The sequence below is a fragment of the Choloepus didactylus genome, chromosome 5 (genome assembly GCF_015220235.1).
Source record: "Choloepus didactylus isolate mChoDid1 chromosome 5, mChoDid1.pri, whole genome shotgun sequence".
NCBI classification, from domain to species: domain Eukaryota; kingdom Metazoa; phylum Chordata; class Mammalia; order Pilosa; family Megalonychidae; genus Choloepus; species Choloepus didactylus.
Window position 1 is genome coordinate 146,359,783 of NC_051311.1, and position 19,488 is coordinate 146,379,270.

At 38.9% G+C, this 19,488-nt stretch overlaps 1 protein-coding gene and 1 pseudogene across 3 annotated transcripts in view; both read right to left on the minus strand.

Annotated features, from left to right (window-relative positions):
• Window positions 1-19,488, minus strand: part of KIAA0895 (KIAA0895 ortholog) — a 76,603-nt gene that overhangs the window by 10,214 nt on the left and 46,901 nt on the right. For 2 of the 3 annotated variants that reach the window (XM_037837084.1, XM_037837083.1), the window contains 2 exons: window positions 2,697-2,829; window positions 1,858-2,163 (listed from right to left, as the gene is read on the minus strand). In XM_037837084.1, the coding sequence (XP_037693012.1) occupies window positions 1,858-2,163; window positions 2,697-2,829 (439 nt within the window). Of the gene's footprint in view, window positions 1-1,857; window positions 2,164-2,696; window positions 2,830-3,540; window positions 3,685-19,488 lie in introns of all 3 variants that reach the window. The other variant, XM_037837081.1, reaches the window with a different exon arrangement.
• LOC119534583 lies at window positions 16,623-19,002 on the minus strand (annotated as a pseudogene).

Consider the following 19,488-nt stretch of genomic DNA (forward strand, 5'->3'; position numbering starts at 1 on the left):
GTCTGTATATTTAGTTGATATTACTGTATTACTGGTGATTTTATTAAGCATGATGTTGATATTGTTTTAGGAAAACGTCCTTAATCTTAGGAGATGCATGGTCAAGTTTTTAGAGATGAAATGTCATATTTACAATTTACTTTCCACAAGTCAGAAAGAACATAATCAAGAAAGTAAAAAGAGAAACCATAGAATGGAAGAAAATATTTGTAAACCATATATTTGACAAGAGACTTGTATCTGGAATACATAAGGAACCCTTACAACCCCATAAATGGACAAATAACCCAATTAAGAATGGACAAAGGATCCAAATAGTTCTCCAAAGAAGATATATAAATGGTCAATAAGTGCATGAAAAGATGTGCAACATCATTAGCCATCAAGGAATGCAGATCAAAACCACAATGAGATACCACCTCAAGCTCACTGGGATGGCTAGAGTAAGTCAGATAATGATAAGTGGGGACAAGAATGTGGAGAAATCATAACCCTCACACACTGCTGGTGGGAATGTAAAAAGGTATGCTGCTTGGAAAACAGTCTTGGCAATTACTTAAAATGTTAAACACTGATTTACCATATGACCTAGCAATTCCACTCTTATGTACCCAGGAGAACTAGAAACATATGTGCAGTGGCTTGGAGTTTATGTACCCTATGTACCCCAGAAAAACATTTTCTTAATTCCTGTGGGTATGAACCCATTGTAAATTGGCCTTTTGATGAGGTTACTTCAGTTATGGCATGGCCCAACTGAATTAGGATGGGTCTTAATCCTATTACTGAGAAGGCCACAAAGAGGGAAGCCACAGGGAGCAGCCAGAAGGTGGAAGTCAACAGAACCCAGAAGGAAAAGGAGAAGATGCTACCATGTGTATTGCCAAGTAACAGAAGAACGAAGGACCAAAGATTGCCAGCAGCCAGTCCCAGAATGCCACAGTCTTTGGGGAGAAAGCATCGCCTTGCTGACACCTTGATTTTGTACTTCTTCTAGAATCAAAACTGTGAGTCAATAAATTCCCATTGTTTAACATAACTCATTGTATGGTATTTATCTTAGCAGCTAGGAAACAAAAATAATCTTTCCACACAAAAATTTGTACAAGTTCATAGCGGCATTATTCACTATGGGCAAAAAGTAGAAAGAACCCAACTGTCCATCAGCTGGTGAATGGATAAATAAAATGTGGTATATCCATGTAATGAATATTATTCAGCAATAAAAAGGAATGAAGTACTGGTGCCTGCTACAATAGAATGAACCTTGAAAACATTACATAGTGAAAGAAGCCAGTCACAAATGACCACATATTATATGACTCCATTTATAGGAAATGTCCAGAATAGGCAAATCCATACACATAAAATTGATTGATAGTTACCTAGGGATGGGAGTCTGGGGGAAAGTGAGGAGTTACTGCTAATGGATATGGAGTTTCTTTTTGGTATGATGCAAATGTTCTAAAATTGATTGTGGTGATGGTTGCACACCTTTGACTAGTCTAAAAACCAGTGAACTGTACACTTTAAATGGGTGAACTGTATGATATATGAATTATATCTTAATAAAGCTTTTTTTTTAATAAAAAGTCAGAGCAAAAGCAAAAATAGCAAAATATTGGTGAAGGGAATGTGGATATTGATTCTACTCTTCACATTTCTGTAGCTCTGAAATTTTTCAAAATGAGTTGGGGGAAAAAATGCTATGAAATGTCATTTGGAAAAACAGCAAATGTTAACAAGGGTTTAATTTTTTATAGGTTAGTGAATTCTCTTATTTGGAGTTAGGGAATAATCAAAATCACTAGACAAGTACCCAGTAAGTCAGAGAACCTATTGTCATGGGTCACCCACCTGGTTGGGAAGTATCAGTCCATCCCCTCTTGGCTCGTACACAATAATCCCATCTTGTATTGGGATCCTTGACAAACTTTCCAATATCTTTGAAGAGTTCGCAAAAAGACAGTTGGCTAGCTTGATAAACAGTGTAGTAGAGGAGGGCAGCCCTCCACAAAAAGGGGTCTTTCCTAAACAGGACACTGTGAATACTTGCCAGTCCTTCTTCCGTGGGGTTGTTTGGTTTTAGCTCATGTTTTTTACGGCCAGTCCAACTGTTCCATGGCTGCTGGAGGTTGTTAATACCTCGAAAATAATGTGTGCCTATGGAAAGAAAACACTCATGAGTAACAAGAAATACTTTCTTGTTTTAAATCTTCAAAACAATTCCTTCAACAGTTCTAAAACCAAACTGATATGTACCTCCAAATCAAAATGAAGTTACACATGACTTGAATTAAAGTCTTTTGGGTTTGAAAACAGTACTCTGCCTCTGGAAGGACTATGTGTCTCTTTAGAGAAGGTATAACAATTTACTTTTCTAGAGGGGAGAGTTGTAAGGCTTGAGATTTGAAAAGAATCTTAGAGATCACTTAATTCAATGCTTTCAATTTAAGGTGGGGGAACTGAAATCCAGAGGAGTTAATTGACTTCCCAAGCTTAATACACCACAACAGTGCCCTAAAATCATCTAATTTGAAATGCAATATTAATAAAATAGCTTTAGTCCACATGAAACTTACCAAACTTACGACTTTTTGCCAACTACTACTAAGAGAATATCCATTTTAAGAGAACATTTCTTGAAGCTAATTCCTGATATTACAAATGAACACATGGAAAAGGGCTGCATCTACCTATTTCATGCCTCAGCATTCCCTCCAGCCAATGCTCACGTGCAGTGGAAACATTGATGGTCAGAGTTGGACATCCATTTACTACTGTCATTGAAGCCCGGGAAAGCAGATCCTCAGTGAGATGAACTACAATCTAAGAAACAGAGGGGAAATGATATATTTTGAGACCATAAATCAATACTTTTCTTTTTGTTTACAATCACCTTGAATCTCCCAGAAACCAACAAGGTAAAGTATATGGCCAATCCCCTTTGACCCTTCCAATTTTGAGCCTCTGAGAACCCAAGAACCTTTACTGGGTTGTAAGGAAAGTAGATGGCTGTGCTGAGGAAGACACAGAAGCCTTAAAATTGCACCTCTGGTGTGCTCTGAAATACAATCTCTGGCTAAAATGATGCAAAGTAAGGTACAGGAGCCAGAGTCCTTTTCATTGTGGATGCCAAGGCTTATTTTGAGACTACTGAGAACTGAATACTACTAATGGAGGCCATTGGGCAAATCTGTTCATTAATAATTCTCATAAAACAATTCACATAATCCTACAAGCCATAGAAAAACAGCAGTTAGAAAAGAAGAAAAATGGAAAGAAACTGGACACAACAAAACAATTCCATGCAATAGGACCTTAAGCTTCCAGAATTTAGTGGGAAATCAGGATTGACAAATTCAATGCATAAAACAGGGTTAGAAAATGGTTTATTTTATGTTATGTAGATTTCACTTCAATTAAAAAAAAAAAAAATAGGGTTGGGAAAACAAACCTTGCAGGAAAAAATCATGTGGCACCAACCAACTGAGGTTAAAATGCCTCAGTCAACTCCTTATTCCCACTCGTGATTCATACCTCACCCAGGCAGCCTTCTTTCATCATGTACTTTCTGACATGACTCCAGATTCGAGTTTTAGATAGCAGGCTACCCCCAGTGGCCTGTTCAAATTTTTCATAACTTCCATATTTCTGCAAAGTTAGTTCCATTATATTGACAGACTATAAAAGAAACAAAGATAATGAGAGTAAATAGCCTCATATTGAGATGAGTAACAAGCTAGTTACATTCTTATTTATCATGATCTGTTCTGTATTTATTGAGTCCCAAAGTAAACTGTGATTGAACTAACACATACTTTTAATCCTAAACAGCTTTTGTCCATTTTTACAAAAACCTATGTACTTAGAAGTATTCACTTTCCCTCTCTCCTTTCTCCTTAACATGTGAAGGATAGAGGGGTTCAAGTTCTGTATATATTGTCAACATTTGAAAGGTTGAGAACTAGGGTAGAAGTAGAGAGGTTCCTTGGCTCCTCTAAGATCATTTAGTGGTTTGGCAGGAGAATGCAGAGTGGAAGGTATGTCTCCATAATACTCACTAGATTACAGTTACCACTTGGTTAAAAACAAAACAGTTTTTAAGAACACGTAAAAGAATTAACCAGTCTTCTATGACAATCCCACAAAATCTGATGTTTTCCTGGGTTACTCTTTGGCAGAAAACAAAGTCTCAACCTTACTAAGAATACTCATCTTTCATTCCAGGCAGCATTCTGTCTACTTTTCTTTCATCATAAATGTTCACATCAAAGTAACATGAAAGTTGAGATATTTTTCTCTAAACACACATATGCAGAATAGAAAACTAAAAAAAAATAAAAACTGGCAATGAATTACAGATCATCAGTATCTATGGGAAGGAAGGAAAGCCTCTATGCCTAAAATAAAGGAAAACATAAGGAGAAGAAAATGTTCTTCAAAGACCTTTTGGGAAAGCTGCTAGAAAATTTAAATATATCTTATTGGAGGTGGGGCAAGATGGCGGACTGGTGAGCTGTATGTTTTAGTTACTCCTCCAGGAAAGTAGGTAGAAAGCCAGGAACTTCGTGGACTGGACACCACAGAGCAATCTGACTTTGGGTATACTTCATACAACACTCATGAAAACGTGGAACTGCTGAGATCAGCGAAATCTGTAAGTTTTTGTGGCCAGGGGACCCGCACCCCTCCCTGCCAGGCTCAGTCCTGTGGGAGGAGGGGCTGTCAGCTCCGGGAAGGAGAAGGGAGAACTGCAGTGGCAGCCCTTATCAGAAACTCATTCCACTGATCCAAACACCAACCATAGATAGACTGAGACCAGACACCAGAGAATCTGAGAGCAGCCAGCCCAGCAGAGAGGAGACAGGCATAGAAAAAAACAACACGAAAAACTCCAAAATAAAAGCGGAGGATTTTGGGAGTTCTGGTGAACATAGAAAGGGGAAGAGCAGAGCTCAGGCCCTGAGGCTCATATGCAAATCCCGAAGAAAAGCTGATCTCTCTGCCCTGTGGACCTTTCCTTAATGGCCCTAAGTGCTTTGTCTCTTAGCATTTCAATAACCCATTAGATCTCTAAGGAGGGCCTTTTTTTTTAATCCTTTTTTCTTTTTCTAAAACAATTACTCTAAGAAGCCCAATACAGAAAGCTTCAAAAACTTGCAATTTGGGCAGGTCAAGACAAGAGCAGAACTAAGAGAGCTCTGAGACAAAAGGCAATAATCCAGTGGCTGAGAAAATTCACTAAACACCAGAACTTCCCAAGAAAACGGGGGTGTCCGCTCACAGCCATCATCCTGGTGGACAGGAAACACTCCTGCCCATCGCCAGCCCCATAGCCCAGAGCTGCCCCAGACAACCCAGTGTGACTGAAGCGCTTCAAATAACAGGCACACACCACAAAACTGGGAGTGGACATTAGCCTTCCCTGCAACCTCAGCTGATTGTCCCAGAGTTGGGAAGGTGGAGAAGTATGAATTAACAAAGCCCCATTCAGCCATCATTTGAGCAGACTGGGAGCCTCCCAACACAGACCAGCAGCCCAGAACTGCCCTGGGGGGATGGCACTCACCTGTGACATAGCACAGTCATCCCTCAACAGAGGACCCCAGGTGCACAGCCTGGAAGAGGGGCCCACTTGCAAGTCTCAGGAGCCATACGCCAATACCAAGGACTTGTGGGTCAGTGGCAGAGACAAACTGTGGCAGGACTGAACTGAAGGATTAGACTATTGCAGCAGCTTTAAAACTCTAGGATCACCAGGGAGATTTGATTGTTAGAGCCACCCCCACTCCCTGACTGCCCAGAAACACGCCCCATATACAGGGCAGGCAACACCAACTACACACGCAAGCTTGGTACACCAATTGGACCCCACAAGACTCACTCCCCCACTCACCAAAAAGGCTAAGCAGGGGAGAACTGGCTTGTGGAGAACAGGTGGCTCGTGGACGCCACCTGCTGGTTAGAGAAAGTGTACTCCACGAAGCTGTAGATCTGATAAATTAGAGATAAGGACTTCAATTGGTCTACAGATCCTAAAAGAACCCTATCAAGTTCAGCAAATGCCACGAGGCCAAAAACAACAGAAAATTATAAAGCATATGAAAAAACCAGACGATATGGATAACCCAAGCCCAAGCACCCAAATCAAAATATCAGAAGAGACACAGCACCTAGAGCAGCTACTCAAAGAACTAAAGATGAACAATGAGACCATAGTACGGGATACAAAGGAAATCAAGAAGACCCTAGAAGAGCATAAAGAAGACATTGCAAGACTAAATAAAAAAATGGATGATCTTATGGAAATTAAAGAAACTGTTGACCAAATTAAAAAGATTCTGGACACTCATAGTACAAGACTAGAAGAAGTTGAACAACGAATCAGTGACCTGGAAGATGACAGAATGGAAAATGAAAGCATAAAAGAAAGAATGGGGAAAAAAATTGAAAAAATCGAAATGGACCTCAGGGATATGATAGATAATATGAAACGTCCGAATATAAGACTCATTGGTGTCCCAGAAGGGGAAGAAAAGGGTAAAGGTCTAGGAAGAGTATTCAAAGAAATTGTTGGGGAAAACTTCCCAAATCTTCTAAACAACATAAATACACAAATCATAAATGCTCAGCGAACTCCAAATAGAATAAATCCAAATAAACCCACTCCGAGACATATACTTATCACACTGTCAAACACAGAAGAGAAGGAGCAAGTTCTGAAAGCAGCAAGAGAAAAGCAATTCACCACATACAAAGGAAACAGCATAAGACTAAGTAGTGACTACTCAGCAGCCACCATGGAGGCGAGAAGGCAGTGGCACGATATATTTAAAATTCTGAGTGAGAAAAATTTCCAGCCAAGAACACTTTATCCAGCAAAGCTCTCCTTCAAATTTGAGGGAGAGCTTAAATTTTTCACAGACAAACAAATGCTGAGAGAATTTGCTAACAAGAGACCTGCCCTACTGGAGATACTCAAGGGAGCCCTACAGACAGAGAAACAAAGAAAGGACAGAGAGACTTGGAGAAAGGTTCAGTACTAAAGAGATTCGGTATGGGTACAATAAAGGATATTAATAGAGAGAGGGGAAAAATATGACAAACATAAACCAAAGGATAAGATGGCTGATTCAAGAAATGCCTTCACGGTTATAACATTGAATGTAAATGAATTAAACTCCCCAATTAAAAGATATAGATTCACAGAATGGATCAAAAAAAATGAACCATCAATATGTTGCATACAAGAGACTCATCTTAGACACAGGGACACAAAGAAACTGAAAGTGAAAGGATGGAAAAAAATATTTCATGCAAGCTACAGCCAAAAGAAAGCAGGTGTAGCAATATTAATCTCAGATAAAATAGACTTCAAATGCAGGGATGTTTTGAGAGACAAAGAAGGCCACTACGTACTAATAAAAGGGGCAATTCAGCAAGAAGAAATAACAATCGTAAATGTCTATGCACCCAATCAAGGTGCCACAAAATACATGAGAGAAACACTGGCAAAACTAAAGGAAGCAATTGATGTTTCCACAATAATTGTGGGAGACTTCAACACATCACTCTCTCCTATAGATAGATCAACCAGACAGAAGACCAATAAGGAAATTGAAAACCTAAACAATCTGATAAATGAATTAGATTTAACAGACATATACAGGACATTACATCCCAAATCACCAGGATACACATACTTTTCTAGTGCTCATGGAACTTTCTCCAGAATAGATCATATGCTGGGACATAAAACAAGCCTCAATAAATTTAAAAAGATTGAAATTATTCAAAGCACATTCTCTGACCACAATGGAATACAATTAGAAGTCAATAACCATCAGAGACTTAGAAAATTCACAAATACCTGGAGGTTAAACAAGACACTCCTAAACAATCAGTGGGTTAAAGAAGAAATAGCAAGAGAAATTGCTAAATATATAGAGACGAATGAAAATGAGAACACAACATACCAAAACCTATGGGATGCAGCAAAAGCAGTGCTAAGGGGGAAATTTATAGCACTAAACGCATATATTAAAAAGGAAGAAAGAGCCAAAATCAAAGAACTAATGGATCAACTGAAGAAGCTAGAAAATGAACAGCAAACCAATCCTAAACCAAGTAGAAGAAAAGAAATAACAAGGATTAAAGCAGAAATAAATGACATAGAGAACAAAAAAACAATAGAGAGGATAAATATCACCAAAAGTTGATTCTTTGAGAAGATCAACAAGATTGACAAGCCCCTAGCTAGACTGACAAAATCAAAAAGAGAGAAGACCCATATAAACAAAATAATGAATGAAAAAGGTGACATAACTGCAGATCCTGAAGAAATTAAAAAAATTATAAGAGGATACTATGAACAACTGTATGGCAACAAACTGGATAATGCAGAAGAAATGAACAATTTCCTGGAAACATATGAACAACCTAGACTGACCAGAGAAGAAATAGAAGACCTCAACCAACCCATCACAAGCAAAGAGATCCAATCAGTCATCAAAAATCTTCCCACAAATAAATGCCCAGGGCCAGATGGCTTCACAGGGGAATTCTACCAAACTTCCCAGAAAGAACTGACACCAATCTTACTCAAACTCTTTCAAAACATTGAAGAAAATGGAACACTACCTAACTCATTTTATGAAGCTAACATCAATCTAATACCAAAACCAGGCAAAGATGTTACAAAAAAGGAAAATTACCGGCCAATCTCCCTAATGAATATAGATGCAAAAATCCTCAACAAAATACTTGCAAATCGAACCCAAAGACACATTAAAAATGATACACTATGACCAAGTGGGGTTCATTCCAGGCATGCAAGGATGGTTCAACATAAGAAAATCAATCAATGTATTACAACACATTAACAAGTCAAAAGGGAAAAATCAATTGATCATCTCCATAGATGCTGAAAAAGCATTTGACAAAATCCAACATCCCTTTTTGATAAAAACACTTCAAAAGGTAGGAATTGAAGGAAACTTCCTCAACATGATAAAGAGCATATATGAAAAACCCACAGCCAGCATAGTACTCAATGGTGAGAGACTGAAAGCCTTCCCTCTAAGATCAGGAATAAGACAAGGATGCCCGCTGTCACCACTGTTATTCAACATTGTGCTGGAAGTGCTAGCCAGGGCAATCTGGCAAGACAAAGAAATAAAAGGCATCCAAATTGGAAAAGAAGAAGTAAAACTGTCATTGTGTGCAGATGATATGATCTTATATCTGGAAAACCCTGAGAAATCGACGATACAGCTACTAGAGCTAATAAACAAATTTAGCAAAGTAGCGGGATACAAGATTAATGCACATAAGTCAGTAATGTTTCTATATGCTAGAAATGAACAAACTGAAGAGACGCTCAAGAAAAAGATACCATTTTCAATAGCAACTAAAAAAATCAAGTACCTAGGAATAAACTTAACCAAAGATGTAAAAGACCTATACAAAGAAAACTACATAACTCTACTAAAAGAAATAGAAGGGGACCTTAAAAGATGGAAAAATATTCCATGTTCATGGATAGGAAAACTAAATGTCATTAAGATGTCAATTCTACCCAAACTCATCTACAGATTCAATGCAATCCCAATCAAAATTCCAACAACCTACTTTGCAGACTTGGAAAAGCTAGTTATCAAATTTATTTGGAAAGGGAAGATGCCTCGAATTGCTAAAGACACTCTAAAAAAGAAAAACGAAGTGGGAGGACTTACGCTCCCTGACTTTGAAGCTTATTATAAAGCCACAGTTGCCAAAACAGCATGGTACTGGCACAAAGATAGACATATAGATCAATGGAATCAAATTGAGAATTCAGAGATAGACCCTCAGATCTATGGCCGACTGATCTTTGATAAGGCCCCCAAAGTCACTGAACTGAGTCATAATGGTCTTTTCAACAAATGGGGCTGGGAGAGTTGGATATCCATATCCAAAAGAATGAAAGAGGACCCCTACCTCACCCCCTACACAAAAATTAACTCAAAATGGACCAAAGATCTCAATATAAAAGAAAGTACCATAAAACTCCTAGAAGATAATGTAGGAAAACATCTTCAAGACCTTGTATTAGGCGGCCACTTCCTAGACTTTACACCCAAAGCACAAGCAACAAAAGAAAAAATAGATAAATGGGAACTCCTCAAGCTTAGAAGTTTCTGCACCTCAAAGGAACTTCTCAAAAAGGTAAAGAGGCAGCCAACTCAATGTGAAAAAATTTTTGGAAACCATGTATCTGACAAAAGACTGATATCTTGCATATATAAAGAAATCCTACAACTCAATGACAATAGTACAGACAGCCCAATTATAAAATGGGCAAAAGATATGAAAAGACAGTTCTCTGAAGAGGAAATACAAATGGCCAAGAAACACATGAAAAAATGTTCAGCTTCACTAGCTATTAGAGAGATGCAAATTAAGACCACAATGAGATACCATCTAACACCGACTAGAATGGCTGCCATTAAAAAAACAGGAAACTACAAATGCTGGAGGGGATGTGGAGAAACTGGAACTCTTATTCACTGTTGGTGGGACTGTATAATGGTCCAGCCACTCTGGAAGTCAGTCTGGCAGTTCCTTAGAAAACTAGATATAGAGTTACCATTCGATCCAGCGATTGCACTTCTCGGTATATACCCGGAAGATCGGAAAGCAGTGACACAAACAGATATCTGCACGCCAATGTTCATAGCAGCATTATTCACAATTGCCAAGAGATGGAAACAACCCAAATGTCCATCAACAGATGAGTGGATAAATAAAATGTGGTATATACACACGATGGAATACTACGCGGCAGTAAGAAGGAACGATCTCGTGAAACATATGACAACATGGATGAACCTTGAAGACATAATGCTGAGCGAAATAAGCCAGGCACAAAAAGAGAAATATTATATGCTACCACTAATGTGAACTTTGAAAAATGTAAAACAAATGGTTTATAATGTAGAATGTAGGGGAACTAGCAATAGAGAGCAATTAAGGAAGGGGGAACAATAATCCAAGAAGAACAGATAAGCTATTTAACGTTCTGGGGATGCCCAGGAATGACTATGGTCTGTTAATTTCTGATGGATATAGTAGGAACAAGTTCACAGAAATGTTGCTATATTAGGTAACTTTCTTGGGGTAAAATAGGAACATGTTGGAAGTTAAGCAGTTATCTTAGGTTAGTTGTCGTTTTCTTACTCCCTTGTTATGGTCTCTTGGAAATGTTCTTTTATTGTATGTTTGTTTTCTTTTTAACTTTTTTTTCATACAGTTGATTTAAAAAAGAAGGGAAAGTTAAAAAAAAAAAGAAAAACAAGGAAAAAAAGATGTAGTGCCCCCTTGAGGAGCCTGTGGAGAATGCAGGGGTATTCACCTACCCCACCTCGATGGTTGCTAACATGACCACAGACATAGGGGACTGGTGGTTTGATGGGTTGAGCCCTCTACCATAGGTCTTACCCTTGGGAAGACGGTTGCTGCAAAGGAGAGGCTAGGCCTCCCTATAATTGTGCCTAAGAGCCTCTTCCCGAATGCCTCTTTGTTGCTCAGATGTGGCCCTCTCTCTCTGGCTAAGCCAACCTGAAAGGTGAAATCACTGCCCTCCCCACTACGTGGGATCAGACACCCAGGGGAGTGAATCTCCCTGGCAATGTGGAATACGACTCCCGGGGAGGAATGTAGACCTGGCATCGTGGGACAGAGAACATCTTCTTGACCAAAAGGGGGATGTGAAAGGAATTGAAATAAGCTTCAGTAGCAGAGAGATTCCAAAAGGAGCCGAGAGGTCACTCTGGTGGGCACTCTTACACACACTTTAGACAACCCTTTTGAGGTTCTAAAGAATTGGGGTAGCTGGTGGTGGATACCTGAAACTATCAAACTACAACCCAGAACCCATGAATCTCGAAGACAGTTGTATAAAAATGTAGCTTATGAAGGGTGACAATGGGATCGGGAAAGCCATAAGGACCACACTCCACTTTGTCTAGTTTTTGGATGGATGAGTAGAAAAATAGGGGAAGGAAACAGACAGACAAAGGTACCCAGTGTTCTTTTTTACTTCAATTGCTCTTTTTCACTCTAATTATTATTCTTGTTATTTTTGTGTGTGTGCTAATGAAGGTGTCAGGGATTGATTTAGGTGATGAATGTACAACTATGTAATGGTACTGTGAACAATCGAAAGTACGATTTGTTCTGCATGACTGTGTGGTATGTGAATATATCTCAATAAAATGAAGATAAAAAAAATATATATATATATCTTATTGAATTGTGAAAGAAGCTAGAAAATTCATGTAGTAAAGGTTTTAAAGGTACCAGCTCTGGAGTCAGACTGCCTGAGTTGAAATCCTGGCTCTAAGACCTTCTAGTTGTGGAACCATGAACAAATCACTAAACTTGCTATTCAGCCCCCTCTTTGTAAATGGAGATAACAATATCTACTTCATGATTTTGTTGAGAAAATTTAGTCAACATTATTAAAGCACAGTGTCCAGGACATATTCAATAGTCAATACATGTTAACAACTAGTATTATTGCATCTACTCTGACAGTCATCCTCATCATTGGTATGTGTGTTGGTTTGAATGTATTATGTTCCCCAAAACGCCATTATCTTTGATGCAATCTTGTGTGGGCAGATGTATTAGTGTTGACTGGATTGTAATTCTTTGAGTGATTCCATGGAGATGTGACCCACCCAACTGTGGGTGATGACTCTGATTGGCTGGTTTCCATGGAAGTGTGGCCCCACTCATTCAGCATGGGCCTTGAATAGTTTACTAGAACACTATATAAGCTCAGACAGAAGGAGCTAGCTTGCTACAGCCAAGAGGGACGCTTTGAAGAATGCACAGGAGCTGAGAGATAACTGCAATTTACAGAGACATTTTGGAGACAACCTTTGAAAGCTGATTTTTGCTCTTCAGAAGCTAAGGCAGGACAAATGCCCCAAGAGCAACTGAGAGTGACATTTTGGAGAGAAGCTGAAGCCTAGAGAGGAACGTTCTGGGGGAAAGCCATTTTGAAACCAGAACTCCAGAGCAGACACCAGCCATGTGCCTTCCCAGATAACAGAGGTTTTTGGGACACCATTAGCCATCCTCCAGTGAAGGTACCTGATTGTTGATGACTTAACCTTGGACACTTTAGGGCCTTAAGACTGTAACTCTGTAACCAAATAAACCCCCTTTATAAAAGCCAATCTGTTTCTGGTGTTTTGCGAAAAGGCAGCATTGGCAAACTAGAAGAGTATGTTACCATTCTTTACAAATACCACCACTGTAGAATACACGCATGATACAACAGCTACAGAAATGCTCACATCCTGTAAGTGGTAATTCAACATAGATATCCTCATTGGAAAAATATTCAGTACTAATAAAGTTGATATTTGTCATAAAGTTATCATAACCAGAAAGCACCTCAATAGGCTTTGCTTGGCTTCTGTTCCCAAAACTGCTATTCAAAGTGAGGTCCAAGGTCAGCAGCATTGGCATTACCTAGGAGCTGGTTTCAAATGTCAGAATTCTGGCCCCTGACCAACCCAGGGGCAAATGAATCAGAATCTCCATTTTAACAAGATCCCCAAGTGACTGTGATTCAATAGTAAAATGTGAGAAGGATTCAAGAGAACTGCAAGTACCTAAGTACAGCAGTGGCTGATTTATTTGTGTGATGACCAGAATAATTAAAACACAGATTAGCACATAATTAAAAACCCATTTGAGCAGATTAGCAAAGATGTTTTCCATATACCCCTCTAAGGGTCACCAGGCATCTATGTATCACACAGGGTGGGAAAAACATGAGGAATTTGGCCTTAAGAACAACGGAAGAAAGAGGACTGGTACTTTCTATATTGAGCTGATATTTAGACCTAAAAAAGGCCAGAGAAGTTTTCTTTCTATTTTAATTTCTGTTATTAAGTTTTTTAAGTATGTACTTAATTTCAGATAAAATTAGCTTTCCAGACATATGCTTACTCAGTAGGAAATTACCTGGTGTGCCAGTTTGAATGTTTTATGTCCCCCAGAACACCATTATCTTTGATGCAATCTTATGGGGGCAGAAGTATTAGTGTTGATTAGATTGTAATTCTTTGACTGTTTCCATGGAGATGTGGCCCACACAACTGTGGGTGATAACTATGGGTAATTTCCATGGAGGTGTGGCCCCGCCCATTCAGCCTGGGCCTTGATTAGTTTACTAGAGCACTATATAAGCTCAGACAGGAGTAAGCTTGCTACAGCCAAGAGGGACACTGAAGAACACACAGGAGCTGCAAGAGGAGCTGCAGCTTACAGAGCAACATTTGGCGACAGCCTTTGAAAGCAGACTTTTGCTTTGGTGACGCTAAGAGAGGACAAACGCCCCAAGAACAACTGAGAGTGACATTTTGAGAAACTGCAGCCTAGAGAGGAACACCGTGGGAGAAAGCCATTTTGAAACCAGAACTCTGGAGCAGATGCCAGCCATGTGCCTTCCCAGGTAACAGAGGTTTTCCGGATGCCACTGGCCATCCTCCAGTGAAGATACCCGATTGTTGATGTGTTACCTTGGACACTTAATGGCCTTAAGTCTGTAACTGTGTAACCAAATAAGCCCCCTTTTATAAAAGCCAATCCATTTCTGGTGTTTTGCAAAACGGCAGCATTAGCAAACCAGAACACCTGGTTACTATTTATGATAGCAGATGTAAAACAGTCTACAGAATTAAGAAAACTCAAATACAGGTAGCCCTTGTTATCATAGATAATTGGTACTAGTAGAAGGCTATCAGAGTGCACATATTCACAATGGTAGACAAAAGATTTGATTGGGAATTTATGCTTAAATGTACCCTATAAATATAAAATCAAAACTTACCTTGCCAATATAACATTTAGGAGACATTTATACCTATGCACTAAATATTACATCCATCAGAGAATGAATAAAAATTTGTTTTTGGGGGGGAAGGGATGTAATTTTTTCATTAAAGTGATATATAAAATAAAGCACACTTCCTTCACATCATCTTGATTTTCATGGCATCATCATGAATGGATGGGTGCTATACTGATGTTCCCAAAGGTTTATCTTAATATTCAACTTTAAGTAGCATGTTATGTTCAATCATTCTTCCTTGAAGTGCCTATCCTGTCATCACCTCTATTGAAGTTTTTCTTCATCAGTTTTTCAACTGGTCCAAATCGGATTTGTCAGTGATCACACACATCTCCAGTATCCTTCCTTGATCTCGAGAAATCACTTCAAAGTCTATTTGCATTATAATAGCCCAGAGCAGAGAGACAGAACAGTGGTTGGATGAGTGAGGGGATAAGTTCAAATACTAAGAGAGATGGGATGTTGAGTGGTCATGAGTCAGTCGCTCCATCAGTGAATGTTTTTGTGTTACAACTTCTACTTCCTTATGAAATGTCTCAACTGCAGGGATGTGGACAGTGAACACTAAGATAATAAGGACTCCTCCCCATCAGAAAAAAGAGAAAAGGATATGAACAGATAACTCACAGGAAAAAGAATGGTGAAAAAATTTTTTAAATCCATATACCTCAGTAATTAAGAAATGCAAGTCCACGTAACAATGAAATACCATTTTTTGGCTATTATACAAATTAAGAAGTTAAAGAATATTATGATTTGATAAAGTTACAGTGAAATGTGGAGATATACTACTAGTGAGACTTAAGACACTGGAAGAAACTTTTCTAGAAAGCATTTAGAAAAAGATACCTATAGTGTCTTTTTAAAAACTTACATCCTTTGAACTAGTAACTTCCTATTTTAAGATTTTATCCTTCTTGGGGTATGGTAGGAACATGTTGGAAGCAATGTAGTTATTTTAGGTTGTTTTTTCTTATTCCTTATTTTGGTTTTGTTTGAAATGTTTTTTTATTGTTTGTTTTTTAATTTTTTGATAAAGTTGAAAAAATGATTGAGTGTTAAAAAAAGCAAATCAGTAAATGAACAATGGGGGGAGGAGGGGAATGGAATGTTTTGGATATTCTTTTTTATTTTAATTTTATTATTTAATTTTATTATTTTAATTTTTATTTTATTTTTTGGAGTAATGAAAATGTTTAAAGATTTGTGGTGATGAATGCACAACTATATGACGATACTATGAACAACTGATGGTACACTTTGGAGGATTGTATGTTATGTGAAAATATCTCAATAAAATTGCATTAAAAAAAAAAGAACACACTATCTGGGTAGGCTCAAAATTTTCCAAACCATTAAAAAAAAAAAAAAGATTCTATCTTAAGGAAAAAACTAGGACACTAAGACAAAAATTTATATTTAACAATTTGATGGTAATATTGTTTATTGTATTAAAAATTTGACTGCAACTAATTGTCCAAGAACAGAACTGTTAAAGAAAGGGTAAATTCACTTAATGTTATATTATACAGCCATTAAAATAGTGTGAGGTTTTCTTATAAAAAAATTTTTTTTAAATAACTCTTTAATCATATACACATAAGGGCAGCACCAGGCTGACTGGGGAAGGGAGCAAAGTGTTCTCCCTGTGTCTCAATGTCTGCTTGGCACAGTTCTTGAGATCACACAAACAAATGGAAGTGGGATGGGAAGTAGAATAAGAGAGAAGACTGAAGAGACAAAGGCAAAAGGGGGAGAGGCAGGGCTTGCAGTAGTCTCAGTCAGTGGACTCCAACACAGATTCACTCAGCGCAAGGTCCCAGTAGTATTCAGCCCCATGCTTTTTGAAATGCTCCCGAGCCATGTTCTCTGTAGGACATTGTTTTGAATTCATTTCCCCAAAGCTCCGATCTTTTGCTGTACCCTCCCAGACTAGTATACACTTGTTGGTTTTCTTCACCGCTTGCTCATCAGATTCCTCATCGTGTTAAATGTCTGTTCATCATACTTTATCCGATGCAGCATAAGAAGCTTAAATTTCTTCTGGGCCTTGGGGCCCCCTTCCTCTACTACCACGCTGGCATCCCTTGTGTAGTTCCACCACCCCTGTCAGGTACAGTTGCCCAGCATTGGCCTCAATCTTGAACAACTTTGCTGGATGGCTCAAATTTTGAACTCTATATACAGATACGTGTACCCCCTGTGAAATATCTTTTTTAAGCTTTTTAATTTTCTTGACCTTTCTCTGTTCTGCTGTAAGTTTTCGGGCAGCATTGGCCTCTTCATGCGATTTCTGTCTTTTTGTCATCTGAGCTCTGACATGGGCTTCTATCTTTGTGGGATCCTGAACAGCTTCTGTTCCTAGTACTCGCATTAAATTGGAAATTCTCACTTTGGGTTCGGGAGGAGGCATCAGGCCCAGTCTGACTTTCTCTTGTAGTTCCTTCTGTGCTTCCCTCCTTGTTTGCCTCCGAAGTTTCTTCTGTTTCTTCTTGGTGTGATATACCCCCAGAGTAACTGCAGTGTCATCGTCGACTGGAGGATTGAGCTGGGCTGGATGTTCAACAAGATTTGTGATTCCAAAATAATCTTCCCTCTTAGGATTTTCCTCCGTGAGGTCAAAACCATTGGGGATGATTATAAGAGTCCCACCACTCAATTTCAGGGATATCACCTTCCTTTAACTCCTTCTTAGGAGCAGTGAGGGCCAGTTTAGTCAACGTATGGATGCATGTTTTTTCTGAGCTGCCTGTGAAATCTCTGCCTGAAGTTTTTCCAGTTGAGCCTTTGTCCATAATCATTGGGCAATCTTCTCAAATTTGCTCTTGTCATGGAAATTAAAAGTATGTCTTTGGCGCTGGGAAGGGGCAATTGAGACTCGAGAGTCAAAAAGGGTATTGGACTCCATGTCTTCTGAAAGCTTTTCTTTTAGCTGTTGCTTGAACTGTTCCCTCTTCACAGCACGAATACTGGCCTTCAAAGTAGGCATGCGGTGTGTCAGCTCAATCTCCTTGCCTGTTGCATCTACAGTGTGACCCTGCTTATCTAGGATCAGTGGTGTAGGTTTAGTTTGATCTTTTAACTCCACTTTCGGGGGAGCAATGCCCATGGCATGGAGATTGGCCAAGCCTACCATATTGGCATTGCCAATGAGCCCTGGCTTCAGTGCCAGCTGGGCTTGGATATGGGCTTGTAGTTTCAGCTGCTTTCCTTGCCTTCTCAACTGCATCATTCATGAAAGTGGCAGCCTGAGAGGGCTGAATAGTGTTGCCAACTGGAAGTCACTCTGATTGAGAGGAAGGTGTCTTTGGCTGAGGTGTAGGGGGGCTAATGAAGCTCAGCTGTTTTTTCCTCCTCAATTTGCCGTGTTGCTGCCTCCATCATCTGTTTGATCTGGAGCTTGGTCAGCATGCCAGGGCTCTCTGATGGAGGCCCAGGGATCACCTCTAGCTCCTCTTCCACCTCCTCAAAACAGGGTATCCGTCACTTCTTTACTCCTGATGATTCCTTGGAGATCTCAAAGTCATCACCAAAAACCTCCTTTAGCTCTCACTTTCTACTCCTGTCACTGCTAGACTTGGAATGCCTGGAGCTTGGCCTTTCTCCACAGCCTCAAACAGTTTGTCCACAAATCGGAGAGTAGAATCATCAAGGAAAGGTTTCAGATGGTCAGCTGCCTTCTTCTTATCCATGCCCTTCCCCACACATTTCAATGCTGCTGTGACCACTATGGGCTCTGAGAAACCCAGCACCCTCTTCACTGTCTTCTCTATCCATGGTTTCAGCTCATCCAGCTCCCTCTTAGACAGTGCAATTCTTTGGGAAAAGGAGGATAGATCAAATAGAACTTGATAATGCATCTCACAAACTTCAGCCCGAGAGCTCTTATAAAATTTAAATGGTTTTTTATCCTCTTATTTGAAAGGAAAAACAGAAACATATATTAAAGTATAAAGAAGAAAATTAAAATCAGCCATCATCTTATCACCCAGAGATGATCATAACACAACATCTTGGTATAGAGTCTATTTGTGTGACACAGAGATATATATTTTTTCCTTAAAATAATAATTATAAATACATTTTAATTTTTAATCTATGTCACTTAATCAGTCATGGACATCTTCCATGTCAAATACAGAACTATATGATCATTTTAATGGAGACCCACTATTCCATTACATATGTATCAGCATTTATTTATCCAACCCTCTTGATGGGCAACAATTTGTATTTTCAAGTAATAGCACATGAGATAAGAAAATGCTCATGACATAATGTTAAGTTAAAAAAAAAAGGCCACAAAAAATTTTATGAGTATGATCCCTATTTTGGAAAAAGGAAAAAGTAATTTAAAAGGGGACAGAAAAGTCTGTAAGGATATTCCAAAAGGCTGATATTCATGTTTGGGAAGGGGGTGATGGATCACACTGAAGTTTATTATATGCACTTTTCAAGAGTTTAAAATTCTTTACAATGTGCATATATCAATGTTATGATCAGAAGGAAAAATGTTATTAAAAAAATTAAAAAAAAGGAAAAGGGGAGTTCATCTGCTCCCCCTGGAGTTCAGA